This window comes from Ptychodera flava, chromosome 5 (assembly GCF_041260155.1).
Source record: "Ptychodera flava strain L36383 chromosome 5, AS_Pfla_20210202, whole genome shotgun sequence".
In the NCBI taxonomy this organism is placed as follows: domain Eukaryota; kingdom Metazoa; phylum Hemichordata; class Enteropneusta; family Ptychoderidae; genus Ptychodera; species Ptychodera flava.
The window spans coordinates 13,732,938-13,756,662 of NC_091932.1; the positions used below are offsets into that span (position 1 = coordinate 13,732,938).

The window sequence follows — 23,725 nt, forward strand, 5'->3', positions numbered from 1 at the left end:
GTCAACTCTGGGTCTCAACTTGTTTCAACAAGCTTAAGCAAACTCACTGAGCTGACGATAGCCAACTTTTTGAATTTTTAGCGCTTGAATTTGCATATTGGAACACGTACGTTGCATGTGGTGAGATAACTGAGAGACAGGGCTGAGCTTTTGAAACGCGAAGATAACGCCTCTTTCCTCTCTCTCGCTGTGTTGATGAAGGTTTAGGGAACAAGCAGGGGGCTGGAATTAAAAAAGTTGGTGGGGTGGACAAAATATATACCCCTGTGTTGGGACTGAAGGGGGCTTGAAAATTCCAGAGAAAAGTGTGTGGGGCCTCCAAATTTTATTCCATGTGGATCGTACTGGTATGACACAGGTAAACTATACGTGAACAGTCTACGAAATATTATATTAAGATCATAATTATAAATTATAAATACTATTGATAGCCATTCTAAAGAGATCAATCGATCAAAAATTAATATTTTTTATGACGCGCAAAAATCGATAAGCAAAGTTATTCTCAAAGGCTGTGAACATTGTATGCCTTTGCAAACAATGTCGTCTTGAATTTATGCTTGAAGCTGAGTCATCGTGGATACATTCTGGTTTCAGATTATTCTTTAGGGAACGAGCACAATTAACGGCAGGGGGGCTGGAAAAGAAAATGTGTGGTACACACATTTTTTACAGCCATCGCCCCCTAACACCAGCAAAAAATTTAGTGGCCCCATCACCGGCAACAAAATTTTTGTGCCCCCCTCCCAAAAAAGAAAGATTACATAGGTACAAAGTTGTACACACATATATATATAATCCTTATAACTTTTAATATATGCTTTAGTGAAAACAACATTCTTGCATTCTTGAAATAAATAATAAACAAATAATTATATAAATAATAAACAAACAAAATAACATATGTTCAAGCTTTGCAACTTGTAACACCTACAGCTACTTTTCAGTATTGCGTTGTGCTATTTTAATCTCAAAGAATGGTGAAATTACCAAATACCTTATAAACAATCCACAAGTTCATTCAGTGCTGTTATAGTTGTTATAGTTGAAGCATTGATTTAGACATGAATTATTTTAATGATTACAGTGTTCACTGCACATATCCAAGTTAGGCTAACAAGCTCAATATTGTGCATTTCATCAATGTTACTCCACTGCAGCTGTCAGGCTGTAATGACAGTCTGCCATTGGAATAGTCCTTCATGGACTACCTATAAAAGACCCATTAATGCCATTTTTTCTCCTTTTTTCAGTATTTTTTCCTGTGTGTCCACTACGTATTCTAGTTCTTCATATAGCATGTTGAAATAACCAGTTTCAACCTAGCCTCTGTATCATTACCAACCATTATTATTGTTGACAAATGAAGTCAATTTTCAATAATAATTTTGCTCATTTTACACATAACAACTGCATTGTGAGGTTTATTAAGACTTGGTATTTCATCATGCTACAAGAATTAACTTTAACAAGGAACTCCAGCTTCAACAAGGAACAAAAATGCTGAAAAATATTCTCTGTCTGTCATGGTGGAAAAAATTTCGGTGGCCCACCCCTTGCCTTCCCTGGAATTTTCATGGCCCACCCCGAGAACACTCATTTTTTTTCGTGCTCCACCCCCATTTTCTCTTTCGCCCCCCCCCCCTGCCGTTAATTGTGCTTGGTCCTTTAGGCCTAGTATTGATACTTTGTCACATGAAGACTTGTGTTTGTTTTTGAAAACATAGCTAATGAAAATGTTTTCCTGGTACAATTGTCCTGAAATGTATGAAACTTATGAGAACTAATAAACCCGTCGTGACTTTAAAAGCGTTTTTCACCAGTCACTATTAAGAACTTCAGCTACTAAGTGTATTAGGCAACTATCACAGTCCCTCGTGGGCTATTCAGCTCTGGGACTATTCGCCCCATAGACGAGTGTACGTACATAAGTGTTTCTCGCTTTATGTACACTCGTCTATGGGGCGAATAGTCCCAGAGCTGAATAGCCCACGAGGGACTGTGGCTACTATCACAACACAGGCGCTCCTTGGTAGTCTGCTAAATAGATCGATTTTCGGCTCGATCTATCGATCCCGTGGCCGATGGTTGTGGCCGATATGCCCGCCACTGCAACCTAAATAGTATTTAGGTTGCAGTGGCAGGCATATCGACAACGGGATCGATAGATCGAGCCGAAAAATCAATCTATAAGGAGCGCCTGTGTATCACAACGCCGAATTTAGGCTTCTCGGACGATGCTGAAGTTATTTTCGTATTCGTTTTCGTATTCGTTTTCGTATTCGTATTCGTATTCGTATTGGAGTCACTGACAAAATTTTTTATTTTTAGTCCAAATTTCGTACGTATTATATAAAAGTTCTGTCTTTACAGAACTTACAGTACTTTTTATATGACAATTTATCAATACTTCAATATTTGAGAATGTAAGTTGAAAAAGATCCAATCTTTTTAGGCCCTAGATTGAAAGATATCGTTGGTATAATTAGAGGAGAGATTTTAAAAACAAACGGCCAGTACACAGGCACTCCTTAGCTGGGTAGTCTGTTGAATAGATCGATTTTCGGTTCGATCTATCGATCCCGTAGTCGATATGCGCGCCATTGTAACCAAAATACTCACTAGGTTACAGTGGCGGGCAAACTGACCACGGGATCGATCGATCGAGCCGAAAATCGATCTATTTAGCAGACTACCAAGCTATTAGCGCCTGTGGGCCAGTAGTAGTCTTTGGAGGAAAGATTTTTTAAACAAACATCATTTTCGTATTCGTATTCGTATTCGTATTCGTATTAACTTTATCACAACAACCAACTTAAACATTCTGTTGACATCATTAGTATCGATAATGGAAATTTAGCTGACCCGCCCAATTTGACGAGTTGTAAACTTAAAAGGTAATTTTGTTTTAAACTGATATCTCTGAGAAAGTGATCGTCATAACGACAGTGAATGCAGGGCTCAACGTTATCGCATGCCCCTAAGTCGATGACATGCTATATTTAGACTGCTGTCGCAAAGAAATATCATCTCATATGATGTGGAAAAGCGTCATAAAAGAAAACGAGATGAATAAAATGGTATCATAGGCCTATGTCCCGATCGGTACATTTGTTTCCCTAATAAAGATTAAATTAATGTGTGCGCTGTTGTCAGAGTCCTTATTTCAGTATGGCCCATCTCTGCGTCAACTGTCATTGCCAGAACATGTTGATCAACTTGCTTTATGATAAGATACACCAGAATGCATGGAAATTAATTGTATCGCGAAATATCGAGAAATACCTGTACTCTATGATAAATAGACTTCAGCTAGTCTAGTAGCTGTCGCTACTGGCTCGATCGGTTTCCGTCATTTGTTGCTGCGAATCCGTAGCCTCTACCACTCGGGTAGGTTGGTCATTGGAGCTCGAGTGCAGCAGAACACGTCAAGGAGTGGCAGGGCTCGTTTTCGCAGCAACGTCATTTGTTACTGTGCGATCCAGTTTTAGTGTTACGCAGTTTGCCCAGCTCTACAACTCCGTTCTGCAGGTCACTCCAAAAACTTTCAGCAGTACTATTTTGGGGGACCAATTAAGCCGCTAGCCGTAGATAGCTACTTTTTTCAACAAAAACTCTGAATAGAAATGCAGCAACTATCAACTTTCGATAGATATTTTGTAGGCAAGAGAACAAAACTCAAACGTATATGCGCATTTAATCCTAGCTATGATATCGCAGCGGTACTTGTGGCGTGTATCGAACTCGCTCGGGTCATTGAGGTCATCGCCACAGTCCCATCCATGGTCTGTTCTCTACTACCTCCATGGTTCTACATAATTGCAGTCGCTACCCGGCAGATTTGCCATGATATTTCAACAAAGTTGCTTGCTATTTAGATCTAGCTGAAAAAAAAACCTTTATGAAACAGGATAATCCAGTCCAAGCTTGATGAAATCGATGCTTTGATCTGCTCTCCAAAGGACGATTTCCGGAAATGGTCTAGCCGGTCACGTGCCACTAACGCAAATATTCATTACGCACGTGAACGCATGAAACATGTTGCAGTTACTGTTGCTTGTTTTCCCTTGTCAGCTACATTTTGATGACATTTTATGCTGGGATTATGATTGGTTCATTTGAAATGATGTGACAGCACTAAAACTGCTTCTGATACTTGATTGGATTGTAGTAAAATTTATCATTAAATTCATGGGATATTTTGACAGATCATTCAAGATAACATCAGCAGACACACACATTGGCAGCGCTGTGCAGAGGAGAGAACGCGCTCAAACCTTTGAGTAACTCCGCTCAACGGCTATGCTTATTCAATGCGTATTTTGGGGTCATGGCCTTTCAGGACAATGCTCCGTGAACACTGAGCGAATATATGTTGTATTTGATCACGTATATGGTATGGAGAAATGTCTTGAAAACATTCAGTCGCAATCTCATAAAATTTGGTCGCCTATGCTACTGAAAATGGTCGCTACTTTGAGCCCTGATTGAATGTAATAATACATGAATTATCGGTCGGTCCGGTTTTATGTATAATATTGCTCACATCTTTACTCTGAAAGATAAACTACCTATTGTCATTGATTTATGTTACTTTCTCCCTTGTAGCAGCACGTACAACTTAGTCGTAACTTGCAATTTTGTAATTTTTGCCTTACCGCACTCCCTGAGTTTTGTAAAGTATTGTATTGTATCGTTATTATAATTTATTTCAGGTCTACGTAGAGCCATATCAAAATCAAGTAAAATACTTGAAATACAAAATTGTAAAGGGATATGATCATTCTAAAGTGAGTCCAAAAGGATGACCGGATATAACAATTTTCATATTTTTTTATTCAGATGGTTGTCCTAGACCAGTCCCCCGTTCATCATAGCTTTCAACAGTCACCCGTTTTGCAGCGCCTCACAAAAATCTGCCCTCCCCGCAAAACAATGGTACAGTCCAGGGCAGTTCCTTTGCATCCGCTCTCACGAGTCCCATTACTTGGCACTGACCACCTGATTTAGGGGTGCATCCAGCTGCCCGGTCAAGAGACATTGGCAAGCAAAGATGCTGCCTTACCAGATCCCAACCGATTTTAAGTATTTTTTCCAAATAAATGAAGTGAACAAAATTCTTTAAAATCTACAAATGCAAATTTATGTAAATTTAACCAAATTTGGCAGATGAAATTACGAATCAAATTATCACAATATTTAAACCTCAGTAAATATCGTATATTGCACGTTTCATACCTGAAACCTGGACTAAAAATAACAATTTCTGTCAGTGACTCCAATACGAATACGAATACGAATACGAAAACGAATACGAAAACGAATACGAAAATAACTTCAGCATCGTCTTCTCGGACGAGATGTTGGGCGTGGCCAGCGCGACATCTCGTTGCAGGCGAGAAGTGATATCGAGGTTACAGTCGGCAGAAAAATGGCGGCGCCCATGTGAAAGCGTGACGCGCATGCAGCAGTCACGAAAGTTAAATAAAGTACCAGTGAGTGACGATTAATCCTGGGTGGCGTAAGTAAGGCTTTCTTACTATTCCGTCCAATACTTCATTATTGAATTTGATCTGTGCATGTGAAAGTCACATACGCTGCTAGCCCTGCGTACAGATGTGTGTGTTCCCGGCGTTAGAGATGCGGCGTTATATACGGCCTCCATAACGCCGGGAACACACAGACCTGTTCGCAGGGCTAACACGCTGCTTGCTCTTTGCTGCCACATGTGGCACAACAACATTTAATTTCAACGTAGCTACAGTACAGTCACGGGCTCTTGACTCAATGCAGGCGAATCGCCAAACCGTCACTGATGTTCTATACTCGGTTTGCCGATTGGACCCAAGGACCCTGTGAATGTGTGATTGATCGCGAGGTTTAACCAAATTATGAACTCATACCAACTATTCGAGCATCGCTTTGGTTTAGCATACGTAGTTTTATGTTTGGAGTTCTCTCGCAATTCATGGTCTTAGACGGCCACCGTTTGTCGGCCTAGGCTCCCAAAGCTGGTCATGCAAATGTACCGTACGTACTTAGGGACCGTTCAGTTTTTACGGCCTGGGGGGGGGGCCGGCAAAATCTTGTCGCCGGTGTTCAAAAAAATATAGACCCCCCCCCCTGCATTTTTCGTGAAAAAAAGATGACCCCCCCTTTGTCAGATGAAAAAATTTGATGACCCCCCCCCCCCCCCCCCCCCAGGCTGAAAAATAACCAAAACCCATATGTCAAATTTACCCACATGGTTTGGATTTGAACTCCGGTACGCGGCACACTTTATAGATACCAGTGCACAAACTTCTCAGCCACATCCATTGAAACGTCTGTTAATTAGGACGACTGTTAGGTATTTTTTAACTTCATTTCCATAGACAACTTATGTCCAGGGACATTGTATAAAGTAAACTTTATTGGAGTGGTTCGCCAAAGGCAGCCCTCCGGTTAAGAGGGTCATGGGCCATTACGTAAAGACAACTTTATTCTAGTTGGCCACCAAAGGTGGCCCGCCGGTAAAGAGGGTCGATCATGGCTATTGCATAAAGTAAACTTTACTGGACAGGGCTGCTGAAGGCGTGCGGCCATTAAGATTGCCGTGGGGTATTACATAAAGTCAATTTATTGTAGTGGGCCACTGCAGGCGGCCGGCCGGTAAAGAGGGTTGATCATGGCCATCGCATGAAGTAAACCAAATTGGAGTGGGCCGCCAAAGGCGTCTGCCCGTTAAGAGGGTCATGGGTAATACATACATGTAATGTATATTTATTGTAGTGGGCCATCGAAGGCGGCCCGCCGGTAAAGAGGGTCGATCATGGCCATGGCATAAAGTGAACTTTATAGTTGGTATTATGTTTTTGAAAATGTGGTGACCCCCCTTTCCTACCAGCGAAAAGCGATGACCCCCCCCCCCCCTTTGCGGATTCCAAAATTACGATGACCCCCCCTGGATTTTGCTGCCCCCCCCCCCCCCCCCCCCCCGGCCGTAAAAACTGAACGGTCCCTTAGCTGCAAAATTCTAGCGCTACGGTGAGGCGGTCGGTGATTTTTGGTTTTTGCGACTTCGCTCACCAGTAGCGCTACAATGCCGAAGGCACTGTAGAGGTCAAAATAAGCGCATCCCACTGGACGAGGCGTGTTGATGTGAAGTGCTACATATTTACTGCATTTGGTCTTACCGATTTATCACTACTGAAGACTAAACACTATTTTACACTTGCTACGAAACGATAATTTAGCTGTTTTGATACGCGGACAATTGGCCGTGTACAACACGGTACATGTATGTACCGTACAGACCACAGGCATTTGACTCAATGCAAGCAAACCGTCACTGATGCAACCGGTAAGAAAACTGGTTGCATCATTTACAGTTTGCTTGCATTCAGTCGAATGCCTGTGGTACAGACCATGGCTTGCCAGATGCTTCACACCAAGACCAAGTCACACTATACCACCTTGGCCAATACCTTTTCACACCAAAACAACTTTGTACCAAAACCTCTTCGCCCCGAGAGTCACTTACTTCAAATTACTTTACCCCAAAACAACTCCACTTCACCCCAAAGTATCGCAAACCGGTAAAACTAAAAATAACCCACCAATGCCCAGGACGATTTCATCACCTATCTATCTCCCACCCAAAGTCTTTACAATGATCTCATTTCGAGAAGCTGACATCTTACCATGGAGGTAGTTGAAGACCTTCAAGTTCATGGTTGTATGAACATGTAGTGAAACAGCTTTATCGTAGCCCGATACTTTTGCCAAAGTACCGCCATGAAAAAAATGTGCGTTTTGATGTCAGGGCTGAGAAGACCAATTTGAATTTTACTATATACCTATTACCAGTATGTTTCGTATACCTAAGACATTGAATTTCAGTAGATTATGATGTGAGCCAAGTTGCTCATGTCCTGAAGTGTGGTTTTGTCAATAAATACTTCACCAATTTTTTTTAATTAAGGTAACACAAAGTGTCTAGGAAAGAAAAAAATGGACCCAAAGTCAACTCTAGAGGGCGCTGCCAAGAGTAGAAAAGGTCAAAAGCGGAAGAGAGATTTTGAAAGTGTCGTTGAGGAGACCGAGAAAGAGATTGATTGGTTGGCTTTGGCTCCAAGATGTAAGTAAAATGTATTAGTGTTATAGCAAAGTCTGACTTTCAAGACAATACAGACTGGCTTAGATATCTGTAAGATTTCCTGTTGTATATGCTGCAGAGAAACTTTAAAGCAGCAGGTTATTTTACAGTGAATTGCTTTGAAGCATTGGCAATAGACAAACTAGACATATTGTCTAAATCGAGGTGTTGCCAACACTGTCAGGTGCAATTAACAGCTAAGCGGTAATATGAGGCGATCATAAAGGAATCAACTCTGCAGAAGTTGAAACATTGTCTAACAGGAGGTCAGACATAGTCAAAACAACACCACCCAATCCACACTGATCACGTCTGCCTTGAACGCAGTCACTTGTTGTTGCTTCGTTTAACAAAATATAATATTTCAACAAATTACAATTACATTACAGCATTACAATTTTTAACCAGCACACAAAAATTCAAAAGTTCAAAAATTTGTAAATGGGAAACTTGAAAGTATACGTCCTGGTCAGTTAGTGGGCTGTGCAGTGTGTGGATATGTGTAGCGTGGTGTTGTTTTGGCGGACTAAGTCTGACCTCCCGTTAGACAATGTTTCAACTTTTGCAGAGTTGATTTCTTAATGATAGACTCGTATTACCGCTTAGCTGTTAATTACACCTAACAGTGTTGGCAACACCTCGATTTAGACAGTACCGGCATATCTAGTTTGTCTAATGCCAATGCTTCAAAGCAATTCAAATTGACCAACTTGATGAAAATTTCTATAGAAAACAAAGAATTAACACCATGTTAATACTCAATGTCAACGTGTACTAATGCGAGAACCAAGGATTGAGGACTTAGCTCCTTTGAACTATCAAAAGTACCGTACACATGTAACCACAATTTTATTGCAATTCTGGCACCGTGGGTTTTTCCTTTTTGACCACCGAGCTTTTTTCAACTACAGTCCAAGTGAAGTTACCCATTCTAGAACCCCAAGAGGCCAGTTTCACACCAACGGAGTTGCATGATTGAAGTGTAACAGGTCTATGAATTGTGAAATACAAAACTTGGCTGAGGTCCACCACATGAATAAAATACCATAATACGTGTAGATTTTCTCACATTGTTACAGAATATATGTACATATATCAACAATGTGCCCCAAAAAGACTAATTTCTTGTGTGTGTCAAACCAGGTATCAATATAGTTGAGTTTGCTGAAGCCAGGGCGATTGAGATCAACACCATGATGAAATATGTAACAAGTACGGTTGGAGGCAGACAGGTGTTTCAGACATTACCCAGGCATATGAGAAGGAGAGCTATGAGTCATAATGTCAAAAGGCTGCCTAGAAGGCTGAGAAAAAATGCGCAATTTGAGGTAAAGGTTGTTCTTGTTTTGTAAAGATCATGGAAATGGATGTTTTTTCAGGTTTCATGATTCTATATGTGTATAGATTTATTATTGTAAGCAGTTGGTAGGTAATTGTGCCTCTCCTATGATAGTGTATTAAGTAAATCATGTATGATATTTGTTGATTATCTGTTTGATGTATGTATGTATGTCTGCTTGATGTATATACGTATAGGTGTCTGTGTGTGTGTATATATGTATGCATGTTTGCATGTGTCTGTTTGATGGATGTATGTATGTGTGTATGCATATATGCATGTCTGTTGAGATCTGTCTTAATGTATACATATATGTATGTCTGTCTAACTGTATGTATGCTGTCTTAGGCCGTGAAAAATTTGCGTGAAGTGACGTGACTCATTCCACAGTAAAGTGCACTAAGAGTGTGACATAGACCCCAAAAATTGAAACATCAAATTTGGTAATGAAAGTGGTTTGGTTAGAAAGAAGTGTATGGCTACAATACAAAAAATGATATGAGAAGATAACTTGATGTGAAATTTCATCAGTAGAGTAAAATGTTTGATGTGCTATCACAGTATCTGATAACGTACGTAACGGGGACGGATTTTTTATTGATTCCCCCACTTTATAGCTGTTCTATTATTTTGATTACTTCAACATAAATGCTTGTTAAACAATTTTACAGAGATTCCCTGTCTGTCTGAATCTCAATTGCTTCATATAATTCACTCTCTATCATAATTTTCTGCAAAGAAGAGAAAATGTAGAAATGTTGGTAACATACATAATATGGATGGAAATCTCAACAATCCAATTCAGAACACATCAACAAATTTAATTTGTTGATGTGTTCTGAATTGCATTGTATGCGATAATATTTGAACATTGGGATTCAGTTTTTTACTAATTGATGATTATCAATTTCTGTCATAAATACTTGGGGAATTCTGGAAATATAGGTAATGTAATGTACGTAACATTTTGGACGGAAAACCATTCGCTGGCTCTGTTTTGCAGTAATGGCAGTCAACAGTGGTAACACAATAATGTCATGAACTATTACCCCCAGGTTATCCTAAAAAAGTGATATTTTTCGAACAGCTTGCTACATAAAGTATGAGAATCATAATATCAAATTTGAGATAACTTACGTAACATAGTGGATGGAAAACTTTTGTAAACTACTTGAAACCTACAAATTGAAATAATGAAAGTAGGGAATGCCCCATGGAAAAAGATTTCTTTGAGGACTTGCTATGGTAAAGACTGTTGGTAATGGAAAATCTTTATTTGCACTTTAAGGGGCTTTTCCAATATATTGCCAGAGTTGGACGGTCACCTGTTACGTATGTTATCCAAATTTTGGCAACATAATTACAGTCCACCCATCAATGAATTTGGTCAATTGTTTGTGTAATTTATAATTACTAACAAACAGTTGGTATGACATATTTGAATTATATTCTTAGGTGATTCCAGTAAAATATAGTCATAGAGTTCACATGAGGGAAAAATTGCCACAAAGTAGAGTAAAATAATCAGCTAATTTCTTGCACTGTTGATGTAAAGTTCTCTCTGCTTTCCTTACATTCTTATGATTAAATAACTTAATATATAAATCATCGACCTAAATTACACAGTTTTATTTTTTTTATCTCTTACGGTGTTATGCTTGCTAAAAATAACTAAGAATTAGCTGTATGCTGCAGTGGGTTGAAAAGCCAGTACTGAAAACAAAAGTATGACAAAAAGTGCACTTTACTGTGGAATGACTCACAAAAAAATTCACCAAATCCTTTTATATGTAATGTTATCAATACTAACATTTTATTATTGCATTACTTGTTTGTACAGTATGCAAACGTACATGACATTTACCGTCATGGTAAAGAGATACGTCAACTAATAAGTTTACTTCTGGATTGTCAACAGTCGTATTCATTTCTGGCAATGCAGTTTTGCTTAACCCTCTCACCATCATGGTTATCCCCACAACCGTTGCATTGTTAGCAATGGTGATTGTTGACTTGTTCACAAGGAATTGTGGGTGAACCCATGCTAGACAATCAATGATCTACTTGACTAAGTAAACCCTACTGGTGACAGAATACCTTTTACTGCTGTGATTGCACTGTTGATGTAAAGTTCTCTCTGCTTTCCTTACATTTGTGATTCAGTTTGTTGGAAATAGTTTGGTGTGGAACATTGCTTTCTCGGATTGTTCCTGGACATAAAATCCATGCAATTCAAAGTAATCCTCCACAGGCAGCAAATATTATTCATTCCTGTTATTAGGACATTTTGAATCTTTTTGTATCAGAGTATATCAAGTATTCACTCTTACCTTTCTGAGTTGTGAATAACTGAAGAGATGATTATATTTTGCATACAATATGTAGCTACTTGGCTATGCAGAGTATCTTATGTATTTCTCATCACTGATCAGCTCCAGACATGTGTTGAACATTACTTACACTTTCAACTTTCATCATACATCACACCATTTGATACTACTATTTCAACGTCTAATTGTATAAACTTTGACTGGAGGCTATCTAAATATTTAATATAATGCAAGCTGCTACAGCAAATGTTGTGTGGATTTGTAACCAGCAAAACCTCTCCTACCTCCAATAATGACTTCTCAATAGGCACGGAAGCACAAACGAGCAGCCAAGGATGGTACAGCTGGTAAGAAATCAAGAAGACATCGTAGAAGACCTAAAAATCTGCTTTCGGAATATGAACGCAGGAAAAGGAAACATGTTTGGTTGGAGACCCACATATGGCATGCCAAGAGATTTCACATGGCAGAGAAATGGGGCTATAAGATACCAAACCATCCTAATGACAAGAGTGTGAGGGCAGCATACAGGGCTTTGGCAAAGCATTGCCTTTTACAGGTAAGTGTACATGTAGTATCTATTCATGTTGAACCAAACTTTGCTGCTACTTTTAAAAATTGTAAACATATCAAGGCAAAAGTTTTTAACATTTGAAATTGTATGTCCTCATAGAGTTATATGACCAATAACAAAAGTTATGCTTCACATGCAAATTGTGGGATTGGAAGAGAGAATATGTCTCAAATTTAGTAGTATAAGTATTCCAGATTTGAAATAGCCCTATTCTTTTATGTTCAAGCCATGAAAATAATTAAATTATGATATTTTGAAAACACACCATTACTCGAACAGTTTCTGTTGCTTAAATGACACTTGACCTCTTGGTTTTAAGCCTTATTTTACTGCAACACTGCTGTGATAGCTTCTATGTATTCTCAACATTTGTTATAGGACATATCTTACTATGGTGTGATTGAACTCACAGGGCCCCAAGGGAAGTTGTTGACATCGCTGAGTCATCTCACAAATAGTGAAATAGGTAATTCATTGGACTTTTTACTACATTCTCAACCACTGCCTCTTTTACACTTGGCGCACGAGTTATCGGAACACCAAATTAGGTAATTACCCTGCAACTTGGCTGAGTACTTTGCTATTTGACCTGACATTTACCTAAACAAGAGTCTGTTTTATGGTCTGAAGACTGATAAGATATCCACCAAACTCAGCAGGCAGCTCCTCCACTGAGTAAACTGATATGCCTACACCGGAAAAAACATTTTTGACCGGCAGCTGCATGTAGTTGATGGGAGAGTTTTGAAGGGCCGAAATAAAATGTTGTAAAGTGTAAAACATGATTTGTCGCTGTCATTTTGTGTCCTGTTTTTGTATATATGCATGTTATTACCACTTTTTTAATCACAATTACATACACTGAAGAAAGACTGACTGTCAGAGCAACCATCCAATCATATGATAAAAATGGACTGTTCCATCAACGTCAGTGGTGGGCTCATGGAAGGTGATAAATTTGACAAGTTTTGTAAGTCTAGATTTACAAGGGATGCTGCGATTTTTCAATTCCAAATAACATACAGAGGCAAAACCTGTCAGGTTCAGGCCCAGGACACAAAATTAGTACAATAGATTGCGTTACATCATTATATTTATTCTCCCTTTTCATAATTTTCCCATGAACTAGATGCCACTTGAAAATGGGTTGTTCCTGTGTAGGCATATCAGTTTACTCAGTTGGAGCTGCCTGCTGAGTTTGGTGGACATCTTATCAGTCTTCAGACAATAAAACAGACTCTTGTTTAGGTAAATGCCAGGTCAAATTGCAAAGTGCTCAGCTAAGTTGCTGGGTAATTACCTAATTTGGTGTTCCGATAAGTCGTGCCCTCGCTGTAACAAGTCAACTACTCAGAAAATCAAATTCTGAAAAACATATATATCAGGATTCACCATAAGGCATTGTAAATAAAAATTAAGAAAACAAACACAATGTTAACACTATTACAACTAAAAATATTGTTTTTCCTAAGGAACTCAAATAGAAATGGAGCTTATGTCAATACACTTGTGTTTTTTGTCTGTGTTTGTTTTTTTCCCTGGCTGGCTGGTAGGTTTTTCAAAAATCCAAGGATGGCAAACAAAGAATTTTCTTTAAATGGCCTGATGGAAGTAACACTTTATCTTCCAGTTGAACTATGATTCAGTTCCATTTATACAACTTTGAATTTCATTTTAAAAAACAGGCATTGAAGCAAAGACAATTACCAATTACCAGCTACACTGATATCCATATTGTAATTTGCTTTGAGATCATGACAACATATTTTATTGATCAGTTGAAAGCCTGGCTGTCCAGTCACTGTACTTTTTATAAATTGCAAAAAGTACATGTTCTGATGGAAGCAAAGTTACGGATGCATGCAGAAGTACTTATACGTAATTTGAAATCAAGTTCCATGATCTCTTCTGTATTTATTCCAGGGTTAACATTTGCTTCAGCCAGCTATTTGACAGGTGCAAGACACGGAACGATATTATTGTACAAATCGGACCAGTACCCGCATGGCTGCATGGGCCCTGTCAATGTGCTATGGAAACCCGCCCAGCCTTCATCAGCCAATGAGAGTGCAGCAAAGGAGGAGAAGTTTGACAGCGCAGAAATGAGACAGCTGTGGATCTGGGTCCATCCATCCAGCTATGAGGAAGTGCTCAGTGAGATCAACGCAGCATGTGGTGCTGTCCCTGTGAGAAAGAAGACGAAGAAACAGAAGAGGTTAAAGACAGGTGACAAGGGTGCAGAAGGCCAAACGGAAACCAACCAAGTGGATGATGGTTCTGAGTCGGCTGTTTTGGCACGCAGAAGTTTCAAGAATAAAGACGCTGGAATTAGAATCAATGCACTCAAGCATGACTTGCTGCGTTTTCGTCTTCAAGGTCCACTGTCTCACTCTGTACTCCACGATGTGTTGAAGTACGCCAATGTTGATTCACTCAGCCCAGGGGATTCTGACAACACTGATGATCAACAGCCTAAATGGTGGGAGACTTTCTATGAGGTAAGAACAACAGTTCAGGGAACAAAGTCAGCCATTTTTCATGAATTTTGTTTGATGCAAGATACTACAAATTAAGTGAAACCATCGCGAAAATGAATTAATGGTCATGATCATTAATTCATTTTCGCGATGGTTTCATGTATCGTGTCTAAAACCGGAGTCTAATATATGCATGGTCACCCATTCATTCAGTACCTTTGAACTTGTCAAACAATATAAGTACCGGTAGTATCTCATATCAAACAAAATTCATGAAAAATGGCTGATTTTGTCCCTTTAACCCTTAAAACGCCATGCCCGTATATATCCGTACACGCCCAACTCACGCTCAGCGCCATGCACGGATATATCCGTACACAGCCTGAGGTTCGCTCAGGCAAAGTTTGGAACTTGATTTCCCGCGTTTAACAGGTCACCTGACAAATAAATCCATTCCTTACCCTTTGAACCCACTTCAGGTCCATATAAGGACGAAAATAATGACATCATCAGTTGTAGCTACATCAATTTCCAGTAATTTGAGCTACCTTTCGAGGAAATAGGGTCGACTATTTTTACCGTGAATATATAATCAGATCTGGTCGCTGACTTCGCCGAAGTGAGAGACATTCTGAACGCTTTTTCCTGCTATACATCCTAAAGACGATCGTTTTGTGACAAGTTATTGGCCATTTCATTTATAGAAATGATATAGTTTGGTATTTTTTGAGGATAATCTCTGAGAAAATGAAGACTTTTTTTGATCGGCCGAACGTGATTTTGAAGTTGAACAGCGGCTTGAATGGCGTCACCACGGAGCATCGCATTGACAAGCCTCTCTGAAAGCTCAAGTTTGAGTATGTCAGCACGGTTTTCTAGGCCAAAAACACTAATGATGAAGAAATTTGAAAGGATTTTCACAAGATCTTAATTTAATATGTGATTTTGGAGCGATCAGGTCTGTTTATGTCAAGTAAACTTTGGTATCCCGGCATTCTTCACCGTGTATCGAGACGGCCAAGATGGCCGCCGATCACGGGTTTGTGTGTACAAACGTACAACACGGCACGTTCCGAACTGTTGATCTCGCGTCATATTCCTATGTCTATAACATATTCTTTTGTCGAAATATACCCGATATGTAATTATTTATATCATATCTATTGGTTTCTGTTCATTTACTGGCGAATTATGTTGCGTGCTCGTCAAAATACGTGATCAAACTTTCGTATGTGTTCACATTGACTGTCATGATTTACGGAGACGTCGCGATCAAACGTCAGGGCCAGTACGATTATTGAAAGCATTCAGAGGCGAATGTTGTTCTCAGTGTACCTCAAACTTATTTTATTTGGTTCTTGAATCGAATTTATTTTCTCAGAAGTTCAGGTAGTGCGTTTTTGTGGTGAAATTTTTCGTCATTTGCCAATCACAGGGTAGCTAATAACGTAGCTGAATACAGGCTCTGATTTGAATTGCCTTGTAAGATGGCAGCTTGTTCATGATATCAATCAAATTAGTTGTTTGTGTTTACTTGCAATGCCAAAATCTTTCAAACATATCCTCTCTAACTTTAATGGCAACATTCATTCCAGAACAACAACAATTGAATTATATCTGATAGCAATCAGAATCCAAGTAAAAAATAAAAACAAAGATTTTTCCTGGTTTCATGGTTTCACCTTTCGATGCAGAAAGAAATACACAAACAAACAAACAAATAAATAAATAAACAACAAATGAATAAAAGATGTTGTTTACGAAATTCAATCATGTTGCTGATTAAAATTGTGTCTTGAGCTATATTTCACTTGTGTTATATGCTTTTGTGTAGCTGTGTTGAAGGGTATGTGGTATTTGTATTATTGACAAATATCAACAATTGTTTGTTTGTCTATTATTTACATTTGATAAGTTCCGCTGCTGAAAATTTTCACCCAAATATGTGTCTTTTCATGACATTTAAAATGTGTAAAAGTTTGCAGGTTTTTGGACTATAAGATCTAATTTTAGAGTCTTTTATTCATTTTCAATACATTTTGAACCAAAAATGTGCATTTTAAGCCCATTTTCCCACCCCCCATTTGCTAAACCAAACATGGAAAGACTTCTCGAAGCTTCTCCATTTCCTGATCTTTGAACTTCATAGTGGTTTGGCTGGGCTTCCAATCACAGGAAACACACTGTACCTCTCTAAAAGAAGTGTAACGTGACAAGTTTATTGGTTCAAAAAGTTCTTGGCATGGGAGGCTATATTGCATGAAAGTCTATGGCATCTTAAGGGTTAAAGGCTGTCTCATATATATATATCATTTTGAGCATGAAACAGGGCCCTTGTAAAATTAAAGTTTTAATTTTTTGCCTCAAATCAAACAAAACTTTTCGCTTTTCCCTTTTATAATCACAAAACATATCAGGGATCACTAGATTGAAGAAGCAAACTGCCTCCAGACTTTAAAATTTCAAAGAAGCCACCATGCTGTATGTCTACCCTGTGTAAAACAAACCAACCAACCAATAAACTAACAAACACATTTTTTTCCAGTTTACACTTACATGTAAAGCGAATTTTTCTATACCAGTTAAAATTGTAAAATTTATGAAATTTTGACAATCTTAAAATCTGTCACACAGCTACATTCAGGTGCGATGTTGCCACAGGTCACTTAAATGTGCAATTATGTTAGAGCCCCTAACAGTTATTTACAGCTCTAGCATAGCTCAAATGTCCATGTAGATAGTTCACTTTCTGAAAATGTCTTTGGTACAACAGGCCTTAGTCCCACAGTCCAAGCCAGTCTGATTGCTTTCGATGGTAGGATTTCACCTTTTGTACATTCAGAGAAACAAAAATTGGGTAATAAATTGATAGTACATGTGAAATGTTGAGTTGTATGAATAGAATCTGTTTACCAACAAGCATCAGCATTTTACTCCTATTTTGGTAAATACCCTGAAAAGATGAAATTTTTATCAAACACAATCTCAAAGTTTGAGTCCTAGATAAGACACCCCTATTTTTGAAGAGGATCTTCAATATCATATGATGTTAATGCAAAGTTTAGCAAAGCTCTTTCTTACTGGTAAATCTCAAAAGGCTGTCATAATTGAACCCAGGTGCATGTACCGTAAGCCTGGCGCAGTGAAACCTAAGGATGAGCAACAATGCCACTGTCATGTTTTCACTTTAAACAACATTGAATTGTTTTTTCTTGACAGAGCCAGCAAAATAGGGAAGTGCATGAGGAACAAGGCAAGATGTTGAAAGTGTTATCAGACGTCAGAAGAGCTGATGAGCTGCCCTCGAACTGTGTGATGTCATTCACTGTCAAGGATCCCAGGCTGCTGTTACCACCAAGGTCAAAGAAGGTCATGACAGCTGCTGAAAATGCCTCTGGTAAGTTTGTGAGTGGAATTTCGTTTTGTAGAAATGAATCGTCGTCTTGCCATGTTGAATTTTGATATGTACCTCCACGATATACTGAATTAAAATTCAAAACAACTAGATTTACCTGTTCACCCCCGATTTCTTATAACCAGGTCCACAATGGCCATTGATTACTTTGGCTTTTGGCCAATTCATTGATGGGAAAGGGTTGGGCATAATTTTGATTTTGTAAACAAAATCATCTGTATTTAGGTAAGTAATAGGGTGTTGACCCATAACATAAAATAAAATGGAATTTGTAAAGAAATTCTTTGAACTGCAAGTTCATTGGAAATCAGTCTCATTACCAATAAAATTGAACTTGGAAGGTGTCACCTGTAAGCTCTGAGAGAGAGAGAGAGAGAGGAGTGATATTTTGTGTACTATGTTTCAACTTTGTATTCTGTATTCTTCACTAGAAGATCGCTCATGATGACATTGTGACATTTACTGTGAGTTTAGGGACATTTGTAATTCATTGATATCACTTCAGATGTTAGTTCAGATGTTGGAGAATTGTAGATATTGATCTGCAAAGCAATGTTAAAAACTCTGGCTAAATTTATCAGTGCTAGTCTGTCTGAAAGAAACAAATCTGAAATGTTGTTGTTAGATTGAAAATTTGACAACTATTCTAAGGTTTACTGATGTGGCAACATAGCAGGTATGTTGAAGGAAAATTTCAATATCAGAGATAAAAATCTGAATAGTTATTAAATATAATACAGCTGATCATGTTCTATTTTTGTATGACATTTTCAGATCCCAGTCCACAGAACAGAGTTGCTTTGTCTATGAAGCTACCAAAGTGTGCCAGCAGTTCTCCAATCTGGGAAACCAAAATAAGAAGGCGAGTTTCCTATGACAAGTTATCAGTGGATGAGATCAACACTAGACGTTCAGAATTGCTTGTTCCCGCCACTGAATTGCCATGTGGTAGGGACGATTCAGTGATTCCAGTGCTGCTTCTCCATAATCCGGGATGCCAGCAGAACGATCAGGAGAACAAGGCTTCTCAGTACACCCAGAATTGCCTGGGACTCGGAAGTGGATGGGACATCGTGCTCCCTAGTGGCTGGGGAATGGCTTTCTGGATAGCGCTGGTGTACCGCGGTGCGAGAGCTGGCGGAGAGCGGGAGTCGCAGAGCGCGTCACAGCAACAAGCCTTGCCGCATTTTCCTTACGTGTATCCGGACACCCAGGCGTATGCCAGAGCAAGTCTAGAAAGAAAAAAACAGCTTGAGGACAAATATATCAGGTATCCACCTGATAAGAGGCCTAACTTCACAAAGCTTGGCACTGCCACACCACATCATTGCCCCTGGGAGAAAGTTATCAACGATTGGATAGAATGTGATATGGGAGATCCCAATGGAGAAGTGTCTGATACAGGGTCAAGCTCAGAATTAAAGACTGTGCAACAGACAAAAGACACAGACTCATCCTTCTTTGTTGTAAGGTCGAAGACAAAACTGAAAACTTTGGCCAATCTGTGCCAAGCTAGGAAAAACAAGAATCAAGATGATGCTTTGAAAAGTCAGTCGTTATCACATGTAATCCAACATTGTCGCAGTGCGCTAGTCTGTGTGAAATTGAGGATGGTACAACGAGGGGTGGCGACAGCATTTGCAATGGTGTGTATGCCAGCTACCCAGGACATGCTGGAGCTGGAAAAGAACCGCGAGTACGGTGGCCCACAAGAGCCACCACACGGAGACCCTCAACATGCGCTGAAAAAACTGGAGAAGAAATGCAAAAGGAAGAAATGCGAGTCAGAACTTGAAAAGCGAGTGAAAAAAAAACTGCAGTCACACATTGAAGCCTCCAGGGACAGTGACGATAAAGTGAGGTATTCAAACAGCAGAGAAATATTTGGTTACGTCTGTGAGGGCAGCCATACATTTAGTGCTGGGGCAGGCTGTGCTCTGGGGTACTGCACCCTTACAGGGCTTGCCCACCTGCTGAGCAAGAAGCAAACAAACAAACCTGCAACTGTTCTTGTCAGGAATACAAATTCTGATCAGTATAGGTTTGCCTACTTGAATGTTGTTACTAATTTCTGGTAAGTTTGAGGTACGTATTGCTATTAGCAAGACGATGAACACACCTTTCTGTATCAGTTTGCTGCACAATTAGCCAATACATGCAAGTTGCATGGATTTTGTATTTTGATGGGACAAACAACAGAAGTACCAACTAAATTCACCTCATACCGCAGAACACACGTCTGCAGGCTTCAGTGAGATTTATATTATCAAAAATGCTGCACAACGATCATGCTCCTCATAATTGAATGAAGTTCAAAGTTAAGAAGACGCAATCAGTTGTAGCGATCTGTTTGATCCTTTCTCTATTGGAAGTTATTTTACCTTAAATTTGTTCTCTGTTAAAGGGATGTTAGCTTTAACTTTTGATGATTATTTCTCAATTTTTACCTTGTACAACTAGTTTTCCCAAAGCACGTTGAGATACAGTTTTCAGTTTGTCAACTCAGCCTGTACATGTGTAGACTGAATTGTCGTTATTGTTGACAAGTGAATTTTAGTCCTGGCTAAAATTCAAGTGTTTAATAGTTTTCCATCGCACTTTCTCTGCAAATAAAATATCCAAAAGTCCTTTACAATAAGTAACCAATAAAAATGTATACAATGAATAAGAATACAATAGGAATACAATATTTGTCGGCAGTAAATGTCAACAAGAACTGTGCAGTTTACATGTGTACACGCTGTGTTGACAAGCTGCATAGTGGGTGTTTCAACATGCTTTATGGAGTAGAATAAGCATTTGCTGCTGACATGCACTACAAAAATAGTGCAAAAATCATCAAGTGCTACAGCTACTGTCCCTTTGAGTTGGTCCAGATTTCATGCGTGTTATCCAAATCCATTTATGTGTACATAAAATACAATGTACAAGACAGTGAATAAAACAGACTAACAAGAGAAAGGAAGGTAAAAAAAATACAGGAGAACAACTGTATGTTGTAACAGATAGTAATGATAGTAATACTGTACTTTATGTATAATGGACAGTGTCACTTGGTCAGTGTCCTACAAGAGACCTATCAGTTTGAATTTTCTGAATGTCGAACACTGAAGTCTCAGTCAGACAAGGTTTGTTTTAGTTTTCAAAGCCAGTATTTCATTAGTGAATCCCTATTGATTATTAATAGTTTAATTGTTATAGGGATAGGGATTGTCAGCAAAATGTCACTGTGCAAAGTTACAGTCATTTGGCATTATTTTTGACAAAAATTTGTATTATTTCACAATCAGTTACATAGATCAATACTGTCTCGCAAGCTGAAAGAGCATTCAACAAAAGGCAACCTTGACTCTTGTTTCGCATTAGAATATTCAGATAAGGCAGTTAAAGATTTTCTGGTGAGTTATGAGCAGCTATCTGCTTTCATATACTCCAAATATCCACAAAACAGCCCGAGTGTGTAAGCAAAGTTAAGTTTGACACCAACAACATGTATGATCAATATAAATTGTGATCACTGTTGGCATCAGGGTGCTGTATGACATTGAAAACCACTAATAGCACTATTGATCAAAATAGTAAGTCTGCCCTCTTGAAGAAGCCTCTTGTTGTTAACGTTGAATTTATGATTAACTGTCCCTCACACTGTACAGTACCAGAAATTACCCATAAGTCCTTCTGATTTGTGCCGTTGCTGATTACCCTTCCAATAATCTTTTCTTTTCTGCATTGTGTAATAAAGTTGAAACATAAAAAAATTATCTTTTTTATAATTTCTGATAAACTTACTGTAGATTTTTGGGTCAAAGCATCGATGTTGCCATGGAACAGTCATAAAGTCAAACTTTGCAGGTACTGCACATGCCATCTGTTTTTGGAGACCAGTGTAATGACCAAATAGGATCGATGTCCATTATTGACTGATTAATAATGTTATATGTCCACTACTGACTGATTAATATAATGGTATTATATATTATAGCCCAAACATGGGACTATGTGCCCGAGGGTAGGTGACCATTTGTCCGACGTAAGGAGGGCGAATGGTCTCCTGCCTCGAGGGTACATAGTCCCATGTTTGGGCTATAATGTTTTTATTACATGCCTCTCTTACACAATTTTCACGCAAAATATTTTAGGTTTATTGGCAAATGATGAACAAATGCTTTATTTCCATCTTAGACGAAAATCCGTTAAAAATCAAACGATTTTCAACATCGAATGGCGCAATGATATATTTTAAACTACTGTTATGCAGTTTATGAATTTCTTTCTGCAAAATTTTCCAAAAACCGGATTTCCTATGCAAAACATGAAATTTCAACATTTTTACATCAAAAAGTTGTCAAGTTGAAAATAGAACCAATTCACTTTCAGTCCAATGATGACTATGCGGCCCGCGACGTCACCGATGAGTTACCATTGAATCCTATGGAGCGTGCGACGTTGGATATACAAGGCATGTAATAAATGTCCATTATTGACTGATTAATATAATACATTTCTGCTTGTCATGTCCATCAGAGAAACAAACTTTTTGTTTGTTCAAATGAAATGTCAATGTTTACTAAATTTTAGTGTCAACTTTTCAATGTAGGCCATTAAATAGTAGTCTGAAAAATTGATATCTTTTCTCTCAATCATGCATGTCTTTCCGCATAATTCAACATAGAAGAGGCATGGACTGCATTCTTGTGCTGAAGAAAGATTTGTATTTGATCGATTCTCGTGACGTGAAGTCCAACTGACCATCAAGAAGTCATTGATGGAATGACAAGTTTGAAGCAAAGCCTAGTTGTTTACACATTGAACAAACCCTATTTGAGCCTGGAGTCTCTGATGGTATCAAACCATGTATTATTTGATTTATCTAATACTGTTTGTAATGATTATTGTGCAGAGACCATAATTACTACACGTGATGATAGCAATCATGTATATTCATATGTAAGGACTCTCAAGATAATAAACTGCCCTATTAAATTTACGTGAAATAATGTTTTCTCTGTTTTATTAATCAAACAGCTACATGTTTTTGTAAATTATATGAGAGGATCGACACGGGGAGGATAACCTGGACTTCCCTGTCCACTATTTGACTCTTGGGGGCGCTTGTTATTGCTGGTATCTCACCATTTACACGTAGATTGTTTACCACTGGGAATCTCTGGGATTCTCAAGCAGATTCTCCTGGGTGAATAAACTATTGTAATAGTGTTTTGATTTATGCTCGGATTTGCTGTAACCATGTCCTCAATCTGGTTTAAGCCTCTTGCCTTCACTTAAGTTCTGTTGTTATGGCCAGGGATGTTTTGACCTCTTTGCAGGAGACGTAGATTGTTTACCACTGGGAATCTCTGGGTTTCTCAAGCAGATTCTCCTGGGTGAATAAACTATTGTAATAGTGTTTTGATTTATGCTCGGATTTGCTGTAACCATGTCCTCAATCTGGT

At 38.7% G+C, this 23,725-nt stretch overlaps 1 protein-coding gene across 1 annotated transcript; it reads left to right on the forward strand.

Moving 5' to 3' along the window:
* Positions 1 to 5,416: 5,416 nt before the first annotated feature.
* LOC139133077 (ribonucleases P/MRP protein subunit POP1-like) lies at positions 5,417 to 22,127 on the forward strand. The gene is made up of 8 exons (XM_070699485.1): positions 5,417 to 5,521; positions 7,964 to 8,119; positions 9,281 to 9,465; positions 12,114 to 12,365; positions 12,759 to 12,846; positions 14,304 to 14,878; positions 18,077 to 18,254; positions 19,047 to 22,127. The coding sequence occupies exons 2-8, from the start codon at positions 7,993 to 7,995 to the stop codon at positions 20,348 to 20,350; spliced, it is 2,709 nt and encodes a 902-aa protein (XP_070555586.1). The 5' UTR covers positions 5,417 to 5,521; positions 7,964 to 7,992; the 3' UTR covers positions 20,351 to 22,127.
* Positions 22,128 to 23,725: the final 1,598 nt, after the last annotated feature.